The 13,700-nt window shown below is 44.1% G+C and overlaps 1 protein-coding gene across 2 annotated transcripts in view; it reads left to right on the forward strand.

Moving 5' to 3' along the window:
• Positions 1–619: 619 nt before the first annotated feature.
• The window catches only part of IFIH1 (interferon induced with helicase C domain 1), a 58,193-nt gene continuing 45,112 nt past the window's right edge, over positions 620–13,700 (forward strand). The window contains exons 1-3 of one of the 2 annotated variants that reach the window (XM_040439249.1): positions 620–1,193; positions 10,135–10,294; positions 10,878–11,036. In XM_040439249.1, the coding sequence (XP_040295183.1) occupies positions 753–1,193; positions 10,135–10,294; positions 10,878–11,036 (760 nt within the window). In that variant the 5' untranslated portion in view covers positions 620–752. The remainder of the gene's footprint in view (positions 1,194–10,134; positions 10,295–10,877; positions 11,037–13,700) is intronic. The other variant, XM_040439250.1, reaches the window with a different exon arrangement.

Here is a 13,700-nt window from a genome sequence, read left to right on the forward strand (position 1 = left end):
CACGCCGCCTTCAACACATAGGAGTGTCGAGAGTGTGGCGGGGGCATGCAGAAGATGCCAGGACTTTGGCCCCAAACAATTTACTAAAAAGAGGTGTACATTTTGGCAAGAAATTACTGCAGCCAAGGGAGATGGTCTACTTTTTACACAAGGCGTATGGACTGCTGAAGGTGTGCCTATTTATGAGGCGCACGCCTCATCATAAATTAGGAGCATCATCCGCCAGCAAAGCTAGTGCACAAGGGGAGTTAAAGACTGGCATAAAAAGCTGGTCTTCGTAAATGAACCCCAATGACTCCCTATGGGAATGAGGGATTACTGCATGTGAATGCACCTCTCCCCTCGAGCAGGCAATTATCAGGAAAGAGTGGTTCGTTACTAATAATTGCCTGCTCTGCCCATGTAAATGTGTCTTTATGATGTATCATTTATGGATCAGAATAGAAACTGATCCCTTCTCTTCGCCCTCAGGCAGTTTTAGTTTCCAGCTTGTGACGCAGCAGCGAGTGAAAGCCCCAGCTGAGAGAGCAGGGCAGGACTTTTGAGATAATAGAACAGAGAAACGAAACTGAAACCAGACTTCCAGTTCTATATAAACTGGGAGGGGGAAGATCAGGAAGACAGACTCCAATACTGCAGTGCATGCATGAGACGGTATTATCTGCACAGCAGGAGAGAAGAAGACACAAGCTTCTACAGGGTCGCGTCAGCTTTGCCGAAAAGGGTCGCGTCAGCTTTGCCGAAAAGCAACTATGCAGCAAGACAACAGCAACGAGATCCATGAAAACATGATAGTCATGTTCAGATCCAGGATCTGCAGCCACATCCAGGTGATACCGGTGCTGGACTACATGCACAGTCTGGATCAGGAGTTTAAAGAAGTATTAAGAGCCAGAGCTGCCACCGAGAACCAGGAGGCCGCCAGAATGCTCTTGGATCGGCTCTTATCAGAAACCAGGAGGCCCAATTGGTTTGAAGAGTTTGTCACTGCTGTCAGGGAGGCAGAATGTACCCAAGCTGAAATGTACCTGAGCCCCGAAAACCTACCACCCCCCCAAAAAGAGGCCAAGTACGACTACTGCGAGAAACTGATTTCTTGGCTATCTCCAAGACTGCTTAAAAAACTGGAGCCTAAAGAGACGACAGCGATCTGCCTCAGTAAAGAAATATGCAGCCAGGAGGACGCGGACATTGTGAGTTTTTGTAACTTCTTCTTTTTTTTATTTGGAGTAAGGGAAATTGTCCAAGTAGTGCAGCTAGTCCAGCGGTTTGCGAAACTACAACTCTCAGCGTGCACACTTGCTCAGCTGTTCTCAGAACCTCCATAAAAGTGAATGGAGCATTCTGGGAATTGTAGGTTTTACAACAGCTGGAGTGGCGGAGGTCGCTGACCCCTGCACTGGTGCGTTCATTAGGTATTGCTGCTGCAGAATCTGTTGCTGTAGAGCAGGCATGCTCAACCTGCGGCCCTCCAGCTGTTGTAAAACTACAACTCCCACAATGCCCTGCTGTAGGCTTGCTGGGAGTTGTAGTTTTGCAACAGCTGGAGGGCCGCAGGTTGAGCATGCCTGTTGTAGAGCAATATACCGTATTGCTGCATAACTAGACAGATTTTCAGTGATACAGGATAAATTGAAGCAATTATATGTTGTTGTTTTTCTTGTATTTCTGCCTACATCAAGGGTCGATCCATTTTGCTTGCTTCTCTTGTACTAATTTTGAACTTTGTACATGATGGTGCTTTCTTCTCCAATCACATCCAAAGTTAAACTCAGAATTTTGTTAGAATGAAACTGCTAGTACATATTGCTGACTTCATGGGGGCCATTTATTAAGGGACTTGTGACTATTTTAGATGTAAAAATAGTCACGTCTCCTTTTATTTTTTTTTAATTTTTTTTTAAACATACTTTTTATTGAGTTTTTCAAAAGTTGAACAGTACATTCAATGTTCCTTTGACTTATATGTCATCTAATATATAAAGCTGAGTGTGTGTCCGCTAAAGGAATCTGCACCGTCGCATTGACAATCACGAAATTTGGCACACAGGTACATCAGGTGTCTGGGAAGGTTTTAGACCAGGTCTTAGCTCTCTAGGACGTACCGTTCCTGAGATATTCCCAAAAAAATGCATGAGCCAATAGAAGCTTGGTCACATGACCATTATCAGCCAATAGAAGCTCGCAGGTCCTCCAGTCTCCACATACACAGTTTTACTCCAGGTTTCCATAACAACCCAGCCATTTATCTTCACTGCTGTAGGAGAGCTTTAAGGAAATCTGTCACCAGTAAAGCCATGGCCTAATAGCACTTAGTACCTTATTTCCAGATGTGCCTTTGTTCTAGCAATAGATGTTTTTATCCTCTGAAAATCTAGTTTATTTGGTATGCAAATGAGCCAGTAAGGTGCCCAGAGGGGCATCACTGTTGCAGTAAGGAGCCCAGACACGCCCCCTGCCACAATATGTCCAACCTCAAAAGACTTAAAACCCCACCCCCAGGTCCCACTAAGCCACGGCCCTGATCTGGTTAGGCCACGCCCTCCCACTCCTGAGCCGAAGGGGATTGAAAAAATGAAGGTAAAAATAAACTTCTATCAGCTGCAGGAGTGGGAGGGAGGGTGACTTTCTCCCTGCAGCTTACACTCAGACAGCACAGTGCTGCTGTCTTAGAGTGAGCTGCTCAAAAGGACACGCCCCGATCTGGTTAGGCCACGCCCCTCCCACTCCTCAGCCGAATGAGATTGAAAAAATGAAGTTAAAAATTAACTTCTAGGTCTTGCTAAGCCACGCCCAGATCTGGTTAGGCCACGCCCCTCCCACTCCTCAGCTGACAGGGATTGAAAAAATGAAGGTAAAAATCAACTTCTGTCAGCAGCAGAGGTGGGAGGGAGGGTGACTTTCTTCCTGCAGCTTAAACTCAGACAGCACAGTGCTGCTGTCTTAGAGTGAGCTGTTCAAAAGGACGTGCCCCCGAACCGGTTAGGCCACACCCCCTCCCACTCAGCTGGCTGAGATTGAAAAAATGAAGTTAAAAATCAACTTCTAGGTCCCGCTAAGCCACGCCCCTGATCTGGCTAGGCCACAACCCCTCCACTCCTCAGCTGACAGGGATTGAAAAAATGAATTTAAAAATTAACTTCTGTCAGCTGCAGGGATGGGAGGGGGTGACTTTCTCCCTGCAGCTCACACTCAGACAGTACAGTACTGCCGTCTTAGAGTGAGCTGTTCAAAAGGAGACGCCCCGATCCAGTAAAGGCCACTGTTAAGGGGATGGGCCCCTGTGTAGATCACTGTCAAGGGGGTGGTATGCTGTGAAAGTCACTGTTAAAGGGGAAGGCTGCTGTAAAGGTCAAAGTTAAGGGGGTGGGCTGCTGTGGAAGTTCAATTTTAAGGGACGGGGCACTGTGGGGGGGATTTTTGGAGGATCACCAGACATCAAAAGTGAAAAAAAAATCTAAGTCAAGTTTGCCTTGAAAATGATAGGAAAAAAACGGACGCGGACGCACGGATGCGGATGACAATCTTGTGTGCCTCCGTGTTTTTTCACGGACCCATTGACTTGAATGGGTCCGCGAACCGTTGTCCGTGAAAAAAATAGGACAGGTCATATTTTTTGGACGGACTGGAAACACAGATCACGGACGCGGATGACAAACGGTGCATTATCCGAGTTTCAACGGACCCATTAAAAGTCAATGGGTCCGCAGAAAATCACGGAAAACGGAACAACGGACACGGAACACAACAACGGTCATGTGCATGAGGCCTTATATTGAGAAAAAGTTTGGATTTCTTGCAACAGTTACGTCGCAGTATATTGCATTGCAACACCACTGACCAGCAGTACAAGAGACTTTTCTGTTGCCATGTAGTCTTAGCCTTAAAGGGGTTGTCCCATTCTGGCACACAGACATATGTCACGCAACAAGATTTTTACTCCATTGACTTCAATGTAAGTTGTGCGCAACATGTGACTCACACCTGAGACATGGCTGTGACTTGGCTGTATTTTCACTGCCATATCCGAGCCTTAGTGTCTGATCGGCAGGGGGTGCAACAGTTGGGGCCTACGGCGGCCCATGCACCCTATTTGAATGGAGTGACAGACATGCATGTCCGTCGCTCCATACAGCTGTATGAGACTACTTGGCAAACCCAGGCAGCCCCATAGAGCTGAATTGAGCGTCAGTGCACATGCGAGGTCGCGCTCCATTCAGATGGGGACCACTGAACCCCCATTCTTCTGATTGGGGTCTGACCACTGGGAGACACTTATCCCCTATCTTGTGGTGTCAGTTGTCATAGTGGAACAACCCCTTTAAAGGGGTTTTCTAGGACTACAGTTTTGATGGCCTATCCTTGGATAGACTATCCATATCAGATCACTGAAGTTCAAACTCCTGGCGCCCCTACTGATCAGCGAGTCCCCTTCATTGATTACCAGGTAGAGTGCCGCACCTTTGATAGTGTCTGTACCTTGTAGTGCAGTTCTGTCCCATTCACTTCTATAGGACTGAGCTGCAGGTAGTTGTAATGCCAGGCACAGCCACTGCCAAATGCATGGCGCTGTGCCAGATCAACCATGAATTAACTAAGGATAGGCTGTCAATATTATAATTCTGGGAACTTCTTTAAATGCAGCTTTTAGTGTGAGTGGAGTATGAAAGATAATGTTACTCAGAATGGGTAATATATTTACATAACACATACAGTATTTATATACATGTGCATAATAGTATTTCTATATTTACAAAATGGTCAAAATGACTTGTTTTTGCTTTTTATTTTATTTATTTTTTAACCTAGGCCTATAAACATAACTGCTCACCAACCTCAGAAAACGGGATTTCAAATGAGGGCGGGATTCTTAGGGCTCGCGCACACGACCGTATGTATTTTGCGGTCTGCAAAAAATGGAGCTGTAAAAAATACAGATGTCATCCGTGTGCATTCTGTATTTTGAGGAACAGAACAGCTGGCCCCAAATAGAACAGTACTATCCTTGTCCGTAATGCGGACAATAATAGGACTATTTTTTGGGCGGAACAGACATACGGAAACGGAATGCACACGGAGTAACTTATGTTTTTTTTGCGGACCCATTGAAATGAATGGTTCCGCATACGGTCCGCCAAAAAACGAACAGACGCGGAAAGAAAATACGTTTGTGTGCATGAGCCCTTAGTTTTTGAGTTGAGATTAGAAGCAGGGCGGTAACTAGCGGGGCTGGTGGGCCGTATGCTGGGTGCCAGGGGGAGACAAGAAGCCATTCTGCCTTGAGCAGGGTATTTGGATATAGAACTCGGGCAGCAAGCTGAATGTGAAGGGTGAAGGATAGCTGAGCTGTGACTGTGGGGTGGTTATCCTGCCATATATAATAATTTCACATGACCACATTTTAATTTCTGTACCACGGACAATATAATATTCCTAATTATTTCCTGTACCTTTACTAACGTATTCACACAGACAAATTTAGACTCACATTCTACACTAATATCTATGCCTGATTGTTTTCAATGGGAATCCACATTGCCATCTGATTTTTTTTTTTTTTTTTTGTATTCCCCCTCCCCAAGGTTGAATAGAGCAGACTATACATAGTCTATGGGCCTGACAGGGATGGTTGAGCTCTGTATTCAGCTATCTCAATCAGTTCCATAGAAACTTGAGTGGAGAAGCTCTACTCGAATGCTGCTCCATCCAAGTAGACCTCCATTCTTGTGATCAGTGTTGGTCCCAGTTGTGAGAGCCCCACGGATCAGGCACTTTAAAATTTTTAAATATCCTGTAATTATGTGACAAAGTTATTCTTCTGAGAAATCCCCTGTGAGAAGCAAAAGCACTTTCTTATTGAGTTGGTACAGTACAGTAGTTGTGTTTTTATTTTATTTTTAATTGCCAACTGCAATATACACAATGACCAGCAGGTGGCGCCATGTGCAAATAAATTTTGCTTTGTACACTATTTTATGTCTATTAATGCACACTAAAGCCTCATAGACACAAGCAGGGGCGGACTGGGTACTTAAAGTGGCCCTGGAAAATATACTAAAAGTGGCCCTGTTTTGTAGTCGGGTCCAAATTGATGGAAGGCAGGGCCAGCAATACCATACTGTGGCACATTATACCACCCCAACAGAGCCAAATACCACAGACCATCACAAAATACTGCCAGCAGCACAAAATACATCCCGGAAAACTTCCACTGGGCAGCCGTGAGACGGGCTCAGGGGGCCCCCTGGTCATCGGCTCACCGGGAAATTTCCCTGTAAGGTCTATGGCCAATCCGTATACAAGGGATGTGATTCCGACAACATGCAAACTGAAAGGTGGAGGAATGATCGTAATAACTATCATTCATCCCCCATTCTTTTTACATTAGCCCATGTGAAAGCCCTCTTAAAGTGAATGGGTCATCAGAAAATGACCTATTGTTTAAATACCGTTTTTATGTTTAACCCTTTCAAGACCAAGCCATTTTTCACCTTCGTTACCAGGCTTAATTTTGCAAATCTGACATGTGTCACTTTATGTGCTAATAACTTTGGAATACTTTTATTTATCCAAGCCAGTCTGAGATGGTTTTCTCGTGACATCTCGTACTTAATGTTAGGGCTAAATTTGCGTCAATAAGTTTTACCTTTGTATTATAAAAAATCCCAAATTTACAGAAAATTTTGAAAAAAATGTAATTTTCTAAATTCGAATTTCTACGCATTAAAGTCAGATAATGTTACCTCATTAGATAGTTTTTACTTAAAATTCCCTATATGTCTGATTTTGAAAATCACATTTTATTTTTTTAAGGTTGTTAGAAGGCTTAGAATTTAAGAAGCAATTTTTCAACTTTTCTATAAAATTTTCAAAACCGACTTTTTCAAGGACCAATTCAGTTCTAAAGTCACTTTGAGGTCCTTACATAATAGAAACCACCCATAAATGACCCCATTTTAGAAACTAAACCCCTCAAATTACTTAAAAAAGGTTTTACAACCTATGTTAACTCTATTAGCTGTCCCACAAGAATTAAAGAAAAACGGAGGTGAAATTTTCAATTTTCAGTTTTTGTGCAGATTTTTTATTTTAATCCAACACAGCAAGAGTTAACAGCAAAACTAACCAATATTTATTACCCTGATTCTGCAGTTTACAGAAACACCCCATTTATGCTCGTAAACAGCTGTATGGGCACACGGCAGGGTTCAGAAGGAAAGGAGCAACATATGGTTTTTGGAGAGCAGATTTGCTGGAATGGCTTTTGAGTGTCATGTCATGTTTGAAGGCACACTAAGGCACCCCTACAGTAGAAACCCTCCAAAAGGTTTAGAATTTAAAAAGCAATTTTTCAACTTTTCTATAACATTTTCAAAACCGACTTTCAAGGACCAATTCAGTTCTGAAGTCCCTTTGAGGTCCTTACATAATAGAAACCACCCATAAATGACTCCATTTTGGAAACTACACCCCTCTAATAACTAATTGAAAGGTTTACTGACCACTTTTACCTCAGAGGCATTTCATAATATTTAGAAACACATGGCTGTGAAAACGAAAAATTATAATTTTTACGAGAAAAAGTCACGAAAAAGCCCAAATTTTTCACTTTAACAATGGATAACAGGAGAAAATTCACCCCATAATTTGTTACCTATATTCTCCTGAATACGGCAACACCCCATATGTCGTTGTAAACTGCTGTATCAGCAGACGGCAGAATTCAAAATGAAAGGAGAGGCATCTGCATTTTCTAACATGACATTTGCTGAAATAGATTTTAAGGGCCATAACTTCTTTATTTTTTTGTAGACTGAGCTGTGTGAGGGCTCATTTTTTTTTGGGTACCATATGACTTTTTGATCACTTTTTATTTCATTTTTATTAGGTGAAGTGGCTAATATTTCAATTCTGCCAGTGGTTTTTTATTTTTATTTTTTATGGGGTTCTCCATGTGGTATACTTGATAAGATGGTTGTATTCCAAAATTATATTGTTTTATTTATGTTGTACCACTTTTATATAATAAAATCACTTTTTATGAAACTTTTTTTTTTTTGCATCACCAAATTGAAGACCCATAACTTTTAGCGTTTTCCATCAATGTTGCTCCGTGAGTGCTTATTTTTTTGCAGGATGGGCAGTAATTTTTATTGGTACAATTTTGGGGTCTATGTGGCTTTTTATTATTTTTTTTAAGAGGTGAAGCGGGCAAAAATTGCATTTCTGTCAGTGTTTTTTATTTTTATTTTTCATGGGGTTCTCCATGTGGTATATTTAATACAATCATTTTATTCTGTGGGCTGATATAGTTTTTTTTTCATTTTCTACCACTTTTAAATCATAAAATCACTTTTTATTATACTTTATATATTTTTTTTTACATCACCAAAATTTAAGACCCATAACTTTTTTATTTTTCCATCAACATAAGTTGTTTGAGGGCTTATTTTTAGTGGGATGGGCTGTAGATTTTATTGGTATCATTTTTGAGATGCATATGACTTTTTGATCACTTTTTATTAAATATTTTTGGGAGGTGAAGCAAAGAAACAGCAATTCGGGCACTGTTTATTTACATTTTTTTACAGCGTTCACCACGCAGGATTGGTACCATGATCATCTTGAAGATCCAGTGGGGCTGATGGCTGTACTATACTTTGTAATGCTCTTGCATTGCAAAGTGTAATACTATCAGTTTTACACTGATAGATGGCAACACTGGCCATGACAACCATCAGGTCGCTACCATCGCAGTGCTGCAGCCCGATGGTTGAGAGAGGGAGCCCCCTCCCTCTGTTAACCCCTTGGATGCCGCTGACAGCGTCATCTAAGAGATTACAGCAGAGTGTCAGCATACACCTGACACTCGCTGTTGATGGCGGCGTCTCAGGAACAGAGGCGCCACCAGCAGATACAGCAGGGGCACTGCACAAGGGGGCACAGGTAAGAACTGGGGAGGGGACACAGATGGCAGGGGCCATGGATGGGGGCAGAGGCCATGGATGAGGACAGAGGCCATGGATAGGGGCAGGCGGGAAGAGTTTCCGGCACATACACAGTGCACGGCCGGCAAAGCTGGAGGCAGGGCGCACAGAAGGGGGCACAGATCGGGGCAGGGGGCTCACATATTGGGGGCACAGATTGGAGGCATGGAGCATATAGTACCTGATTTCAGGCTCTGATCTGCAGAGTGCAGATCAGAGCCTAAAACCGGCACTTTTACACTGCAGCGATCCAATTGGTTAGTCTGTGCAATCGGAGCGATTGCTGGCAAGGGACCTCTCTAATTGGTCCCTTGCCGGCATTACTGGACTCTGCATTGTCCATGACATCGGCAGTGCAGGGGCAGAAGCTTTAATTCAAGCGCTTTGCAGCGCTTGGATTAAAGAGTTGCCATAATGTTTATATACGTGCTATCTGCATGGGGAATGTGCAGATAGGACGTATATAGCTTTATTTTCCATGTCAAAATCTATATTTACACAAAAACCATAAAATCCTGCAGGTTTTGAACCGGCCACAAAGCTAATAGGCGCAACTTCTTGGTCTGTACAGATCAATTTACTGCAGTTATCTGCTTATCTGTAATTCTAATATATCACCTCTGTGTATAGATAAGACAGGATCCATCATTCACAGTAGGTGATGTCAGAGCTTATCTATTCTTTCTTTGTACAATGACCTCTGCACAGGACACAGAGCATGCCTAGAAAACTCTCCCATAGAAGTCACTGAGGTCCTCTCCTGACCATTGTGTCTGTGGCCCATGGGGCTGCCGTAAAGCAATTTTCTTGATGCTTTCTAAATGCTGTTCAGAACAGTTCAGCAAAGATGGCCGCCCCCATAATAATGTTCAGGAAATAGAATAAAAAAATCTGCGATCAGAAAATAAAAACTGGTTATATAAAAATGAAATATCTGGTGGCAGATAACATTTTTGGTGAGACATTTTCTTTAAACATGGTCATTCTGCACTCATTAGTGGCCTGTATATGACATCCCTTACCCTAAGCCAGGTTCACACTGTGCAGACAAGTCAAAGGTTCTCACCCAGTCTCCTCGACTGCATGACATGAGTTTTTGGGTGAATGAAGTTCCCTGTTACATCTGTATTACTATGATTTATTGCAGATAAATGGAAAACAGAACGCCTTTGACGCCAACAGGGAACTTCTCAGCAGGATCACTAAGAAGAAGGACTGGTTTAAAGTGTTTGTGGCTATATTAAATCAGCTGGGAAGGATGGAGCTCATTAAAGAGTTAACGGGAGGCACATATGAAGAATTTATAGGTAACATGATATCTGTACCGTTTTCCTTTTCTCCAACTTTCCAATCGCCCACTAGATCAATAAGGCCACATTCTCACCTCACCACCTCAATGATCCGGCACAAATGGCAGCTGTCGACCAGACACAAAACCGGTCCATGCAATGGCTTTTGTCTGGCCGAAACCCAGCCAGGTCACCGCCAGACCTCGTTACTGTCAATGGGGATCCGGCGTCGAACTATAGAATCCAGCAATGCCAGATACGGAGAAATACGGCAAGTTTGTCTCTGCCGGATCTGCTGCTGGAGAGGTGAACGCGACCTTAGACGGACCCAGGGGTGCACCTAGCCCTTGTGCGCCCCCCCCATGCCAATTTCTTAACCTAACCCCTTCTCTTCAGACCATGGCCCATTGGCTGCCCCCCCCCCCCTCTTGCCCCTACCTGGTGCTGCCTGAGGCGATCGCCTCACCTGGCCTCATTGGTGGTGGACCATATTGGGTATTCAGTTTAAAGCTGCCCATACATCTCCAGTAGCTGTCAGCTATCCCTTTCCCGTACATCTCACGATTACAAGCCTTTAACAGCCGTATTGCTTCCAAAACAGATGGGGCTGAGGAAATGGATGTGGACCCTGCAAATCATAAAAGCAATTGTCTAGATGACAGCACACATTCTGAAGTGACTGACCGGCAGAATGACAGCCATGATGTGACAGGCGAGAGCAGCGTATGTGAGATGTCCTACTCCGAGTGTTCTCAGTCTGGTAAGTAGTGGGTCATACACCTAGCCACATGTCTAGAAGGGCTCATGCACACGAACATATTTTCTTTCCGTGTCTGTTCCGTTTTTTTTTTGGGACCCTATGAAGAACCATTCATTTCAATGGGTCTGCAAAAAAAACGGAAGTTATTCTATGTGCATTCCTTTCCCGTATGTCCATATTTTCATTCCGCAAAAAAATAGAACATGTCCTATTATTGTCAGCATCACAGACAAGGACAGGACTGTTCTATTAGGGGCCAGCTGTTCCGTTCCGCAAAATACGGAATGCACACTGACGTCATCCGTGTTTTTTGCAGATCCGTGTTTTTGTGGACCGCAAAATACATACAGTCGTGTGCATGAGCCCTAATAGCATTAAAGGGGTTGTCCAGCCACTTACATATAAAAAAAAACTTACAGTAGAATGCTATAAAATGATATAAGAAGCCATACATACCTTATCAATCCCCGCCATTCCCGGATGCTGCGCTGGTCTCTGCACTTCTTGCTCCATCGATGACATGGATGTGTGACCACTGGTGTCAGCACCGCAGAGGTGATATATCCATGTCAACATGTCATCGCAGGAGCCCGGGAAGTATGGCCCCTTTCACACGAGCGAGTATTCCACGCGGGTGCAATGCGTGACGTGAATCCCGACCTATTCATTTCTATGGGGCTGTGCACATGAGCGTTTTTTATTTTTACCGCATCACTTGTGCGTTGTGTGAAAATCGCAGCATGTTCTATATTCTGCGTTTTTCACGCAACGCCGGCCCCATAGAAGTGAATGGGTCTGCGTGAAAATCGCATTGCATCGGCAAGCAAGTACGGATGCGATGCCATTTTCACGGATGGTTGCTAAGAGATGTTGTGAGTAGTGTTGACCGAACTTGTGTTTTAAGTTCGGCGTCTAAAGTTCGGGTTCGGGTTATCGAAGTATCCCGTTATGGATTCCGCTACCACGGACCATAACGGAATTTAGAATCCATAACGGGATACTTCGATAACCTGAACTCGAACTTTAGACGCCGAACTTAAAACACAAGTTCGCTCAACACTAGTTGTGAGTAAACATTCCGTTTTTTATCACGTGTGTGCATAACGCATTAAAACGCATTGCACCCGCGCGGAAAAAACTGAACAACGGAATGCAATCACAGACAAAACTCACTGAACTTGCTAGCGGAATCGCGCGATTTTCCATGAACGCACCCGCAACGCATCCGGGCCTAATCCGCGACGTTCGTCTGCAAGGGGCTTATCAGAATGGGAATGGCGTTGAAATGTATTAATGTAGTATTTTTTTTTTAGCATTTTCTTTTCTTTTGGTGGCTGGACGGTCTATTTAAGGATTATTTGCACAACCAATTTTTATTTCCTCATTGTATCTAAAATATAAAATTCCGGCAATACTCTTAGGCCTCTCGCACACGGCCGTTGATCAGCAGTTCCATGCATTAGGGACCGCAATTTGCTGCCGTGACGGATCGAGACCCATTCAACTTCAAAGGGTCCGTGATCCGTCCGCATCGCATAAATATAAAACAAGTTCTATTTTTTTGCGGTGCGGAGGCACGGAGAGAAACCCCACGGAAGCGCTCACCAACTAGACAAAGGGCTTGTAGTCTGTAAGCATGACAACACGTAGGTCAGCACTGGAGCAGCACACACAGAAGGGTAACATTTTGTAAAGTTGTTAAAATATTTTATTATTTTTTATTTATTTATTTTTTCTATAAAAAAAATGGTAAAAAGTGTCCATAGCCTCCAAGACTAAGGGCTCTTTCACACTTGCGTTCTTGTCTTCCGGCATAGAGTTCCGTCGTCGGGGCTCTATGCCGGAAGAATCCTGATCAGGATTATCCTAATGCATTCTGAATGGAGAGAAATCCGTTCAGGATGCATCAGGATGTCTTCAGTTCCGGAACGGAACGTTTTTTGGCCGGAGAAAATACCGCAGCATGCTGCGCTTTTTGCTCCGGCCAAAAATCCGGAACACTTGCTGCAAGGCCGGATCCGGAATTAATGCCCATTGAAAGGTATTGATCCGGATCCGGCCTTAAGCTAAACGTCGTTTCGGCGCATTGCCGGACCCGACATTTAGCTTTTTCTGAATGGTTACCATGGCTGCCAGGACGCTAAAGTCCTGGCAGCCATGGTAAAGTGTAGTGGGGAGCGGGGGAGCAGCATACTTACCGTCCGTGCGGCTCCCGGGGCGCTCCAGAGTGACGTCAGGGCGCCCCAAGCGCATGGATCATGTGATCACATGGATCACGTCATCCATGCGCATGGGGCGCTCTGACGTCATTCTGGAGCGCCCCGGGAGCCGCACGGACGGTAAGTATACTGCTCCCCCGCTCCCCACTACTACTACGGCAACCAGGACTTTAATAGCGTCCTGGGTGCCATAGTAACACTGAACACATTTGGAAGACGGCTCCGTCTTCAAATGCTTTCAGTACACTTGCGTTTTTCCGGATCCGGAGTGTAATTCCGGCAAGTGGAGTACACGCCGGATCCGGACAACGCAAGTGTGAAAGAGGCCTAAGGAGGTCATTTATCAAACTGCTGTAGAGTAGAACTGGCTTAGTTGTCCCTAGCAACCAATCAGATTCCTCCTTTTATTTTCCAAACGAGCTGTCCTAAATGAAAGGTGGAATCT

The sequence above is a fragment of the Bufo bufo genome, chromosome 7 (assembly GCF_905171765.1).
Source record: "Bufo bufo chromosome 7, aBufBuf1.1, whole genome shotgun sequence".
In the NCBI taxonomy this organism is placed as follows: Eukaryota; Metazoa; Chordata; class Amphibia; order Anura; family Bufonidae; genus Bufo; species Bufo bufo.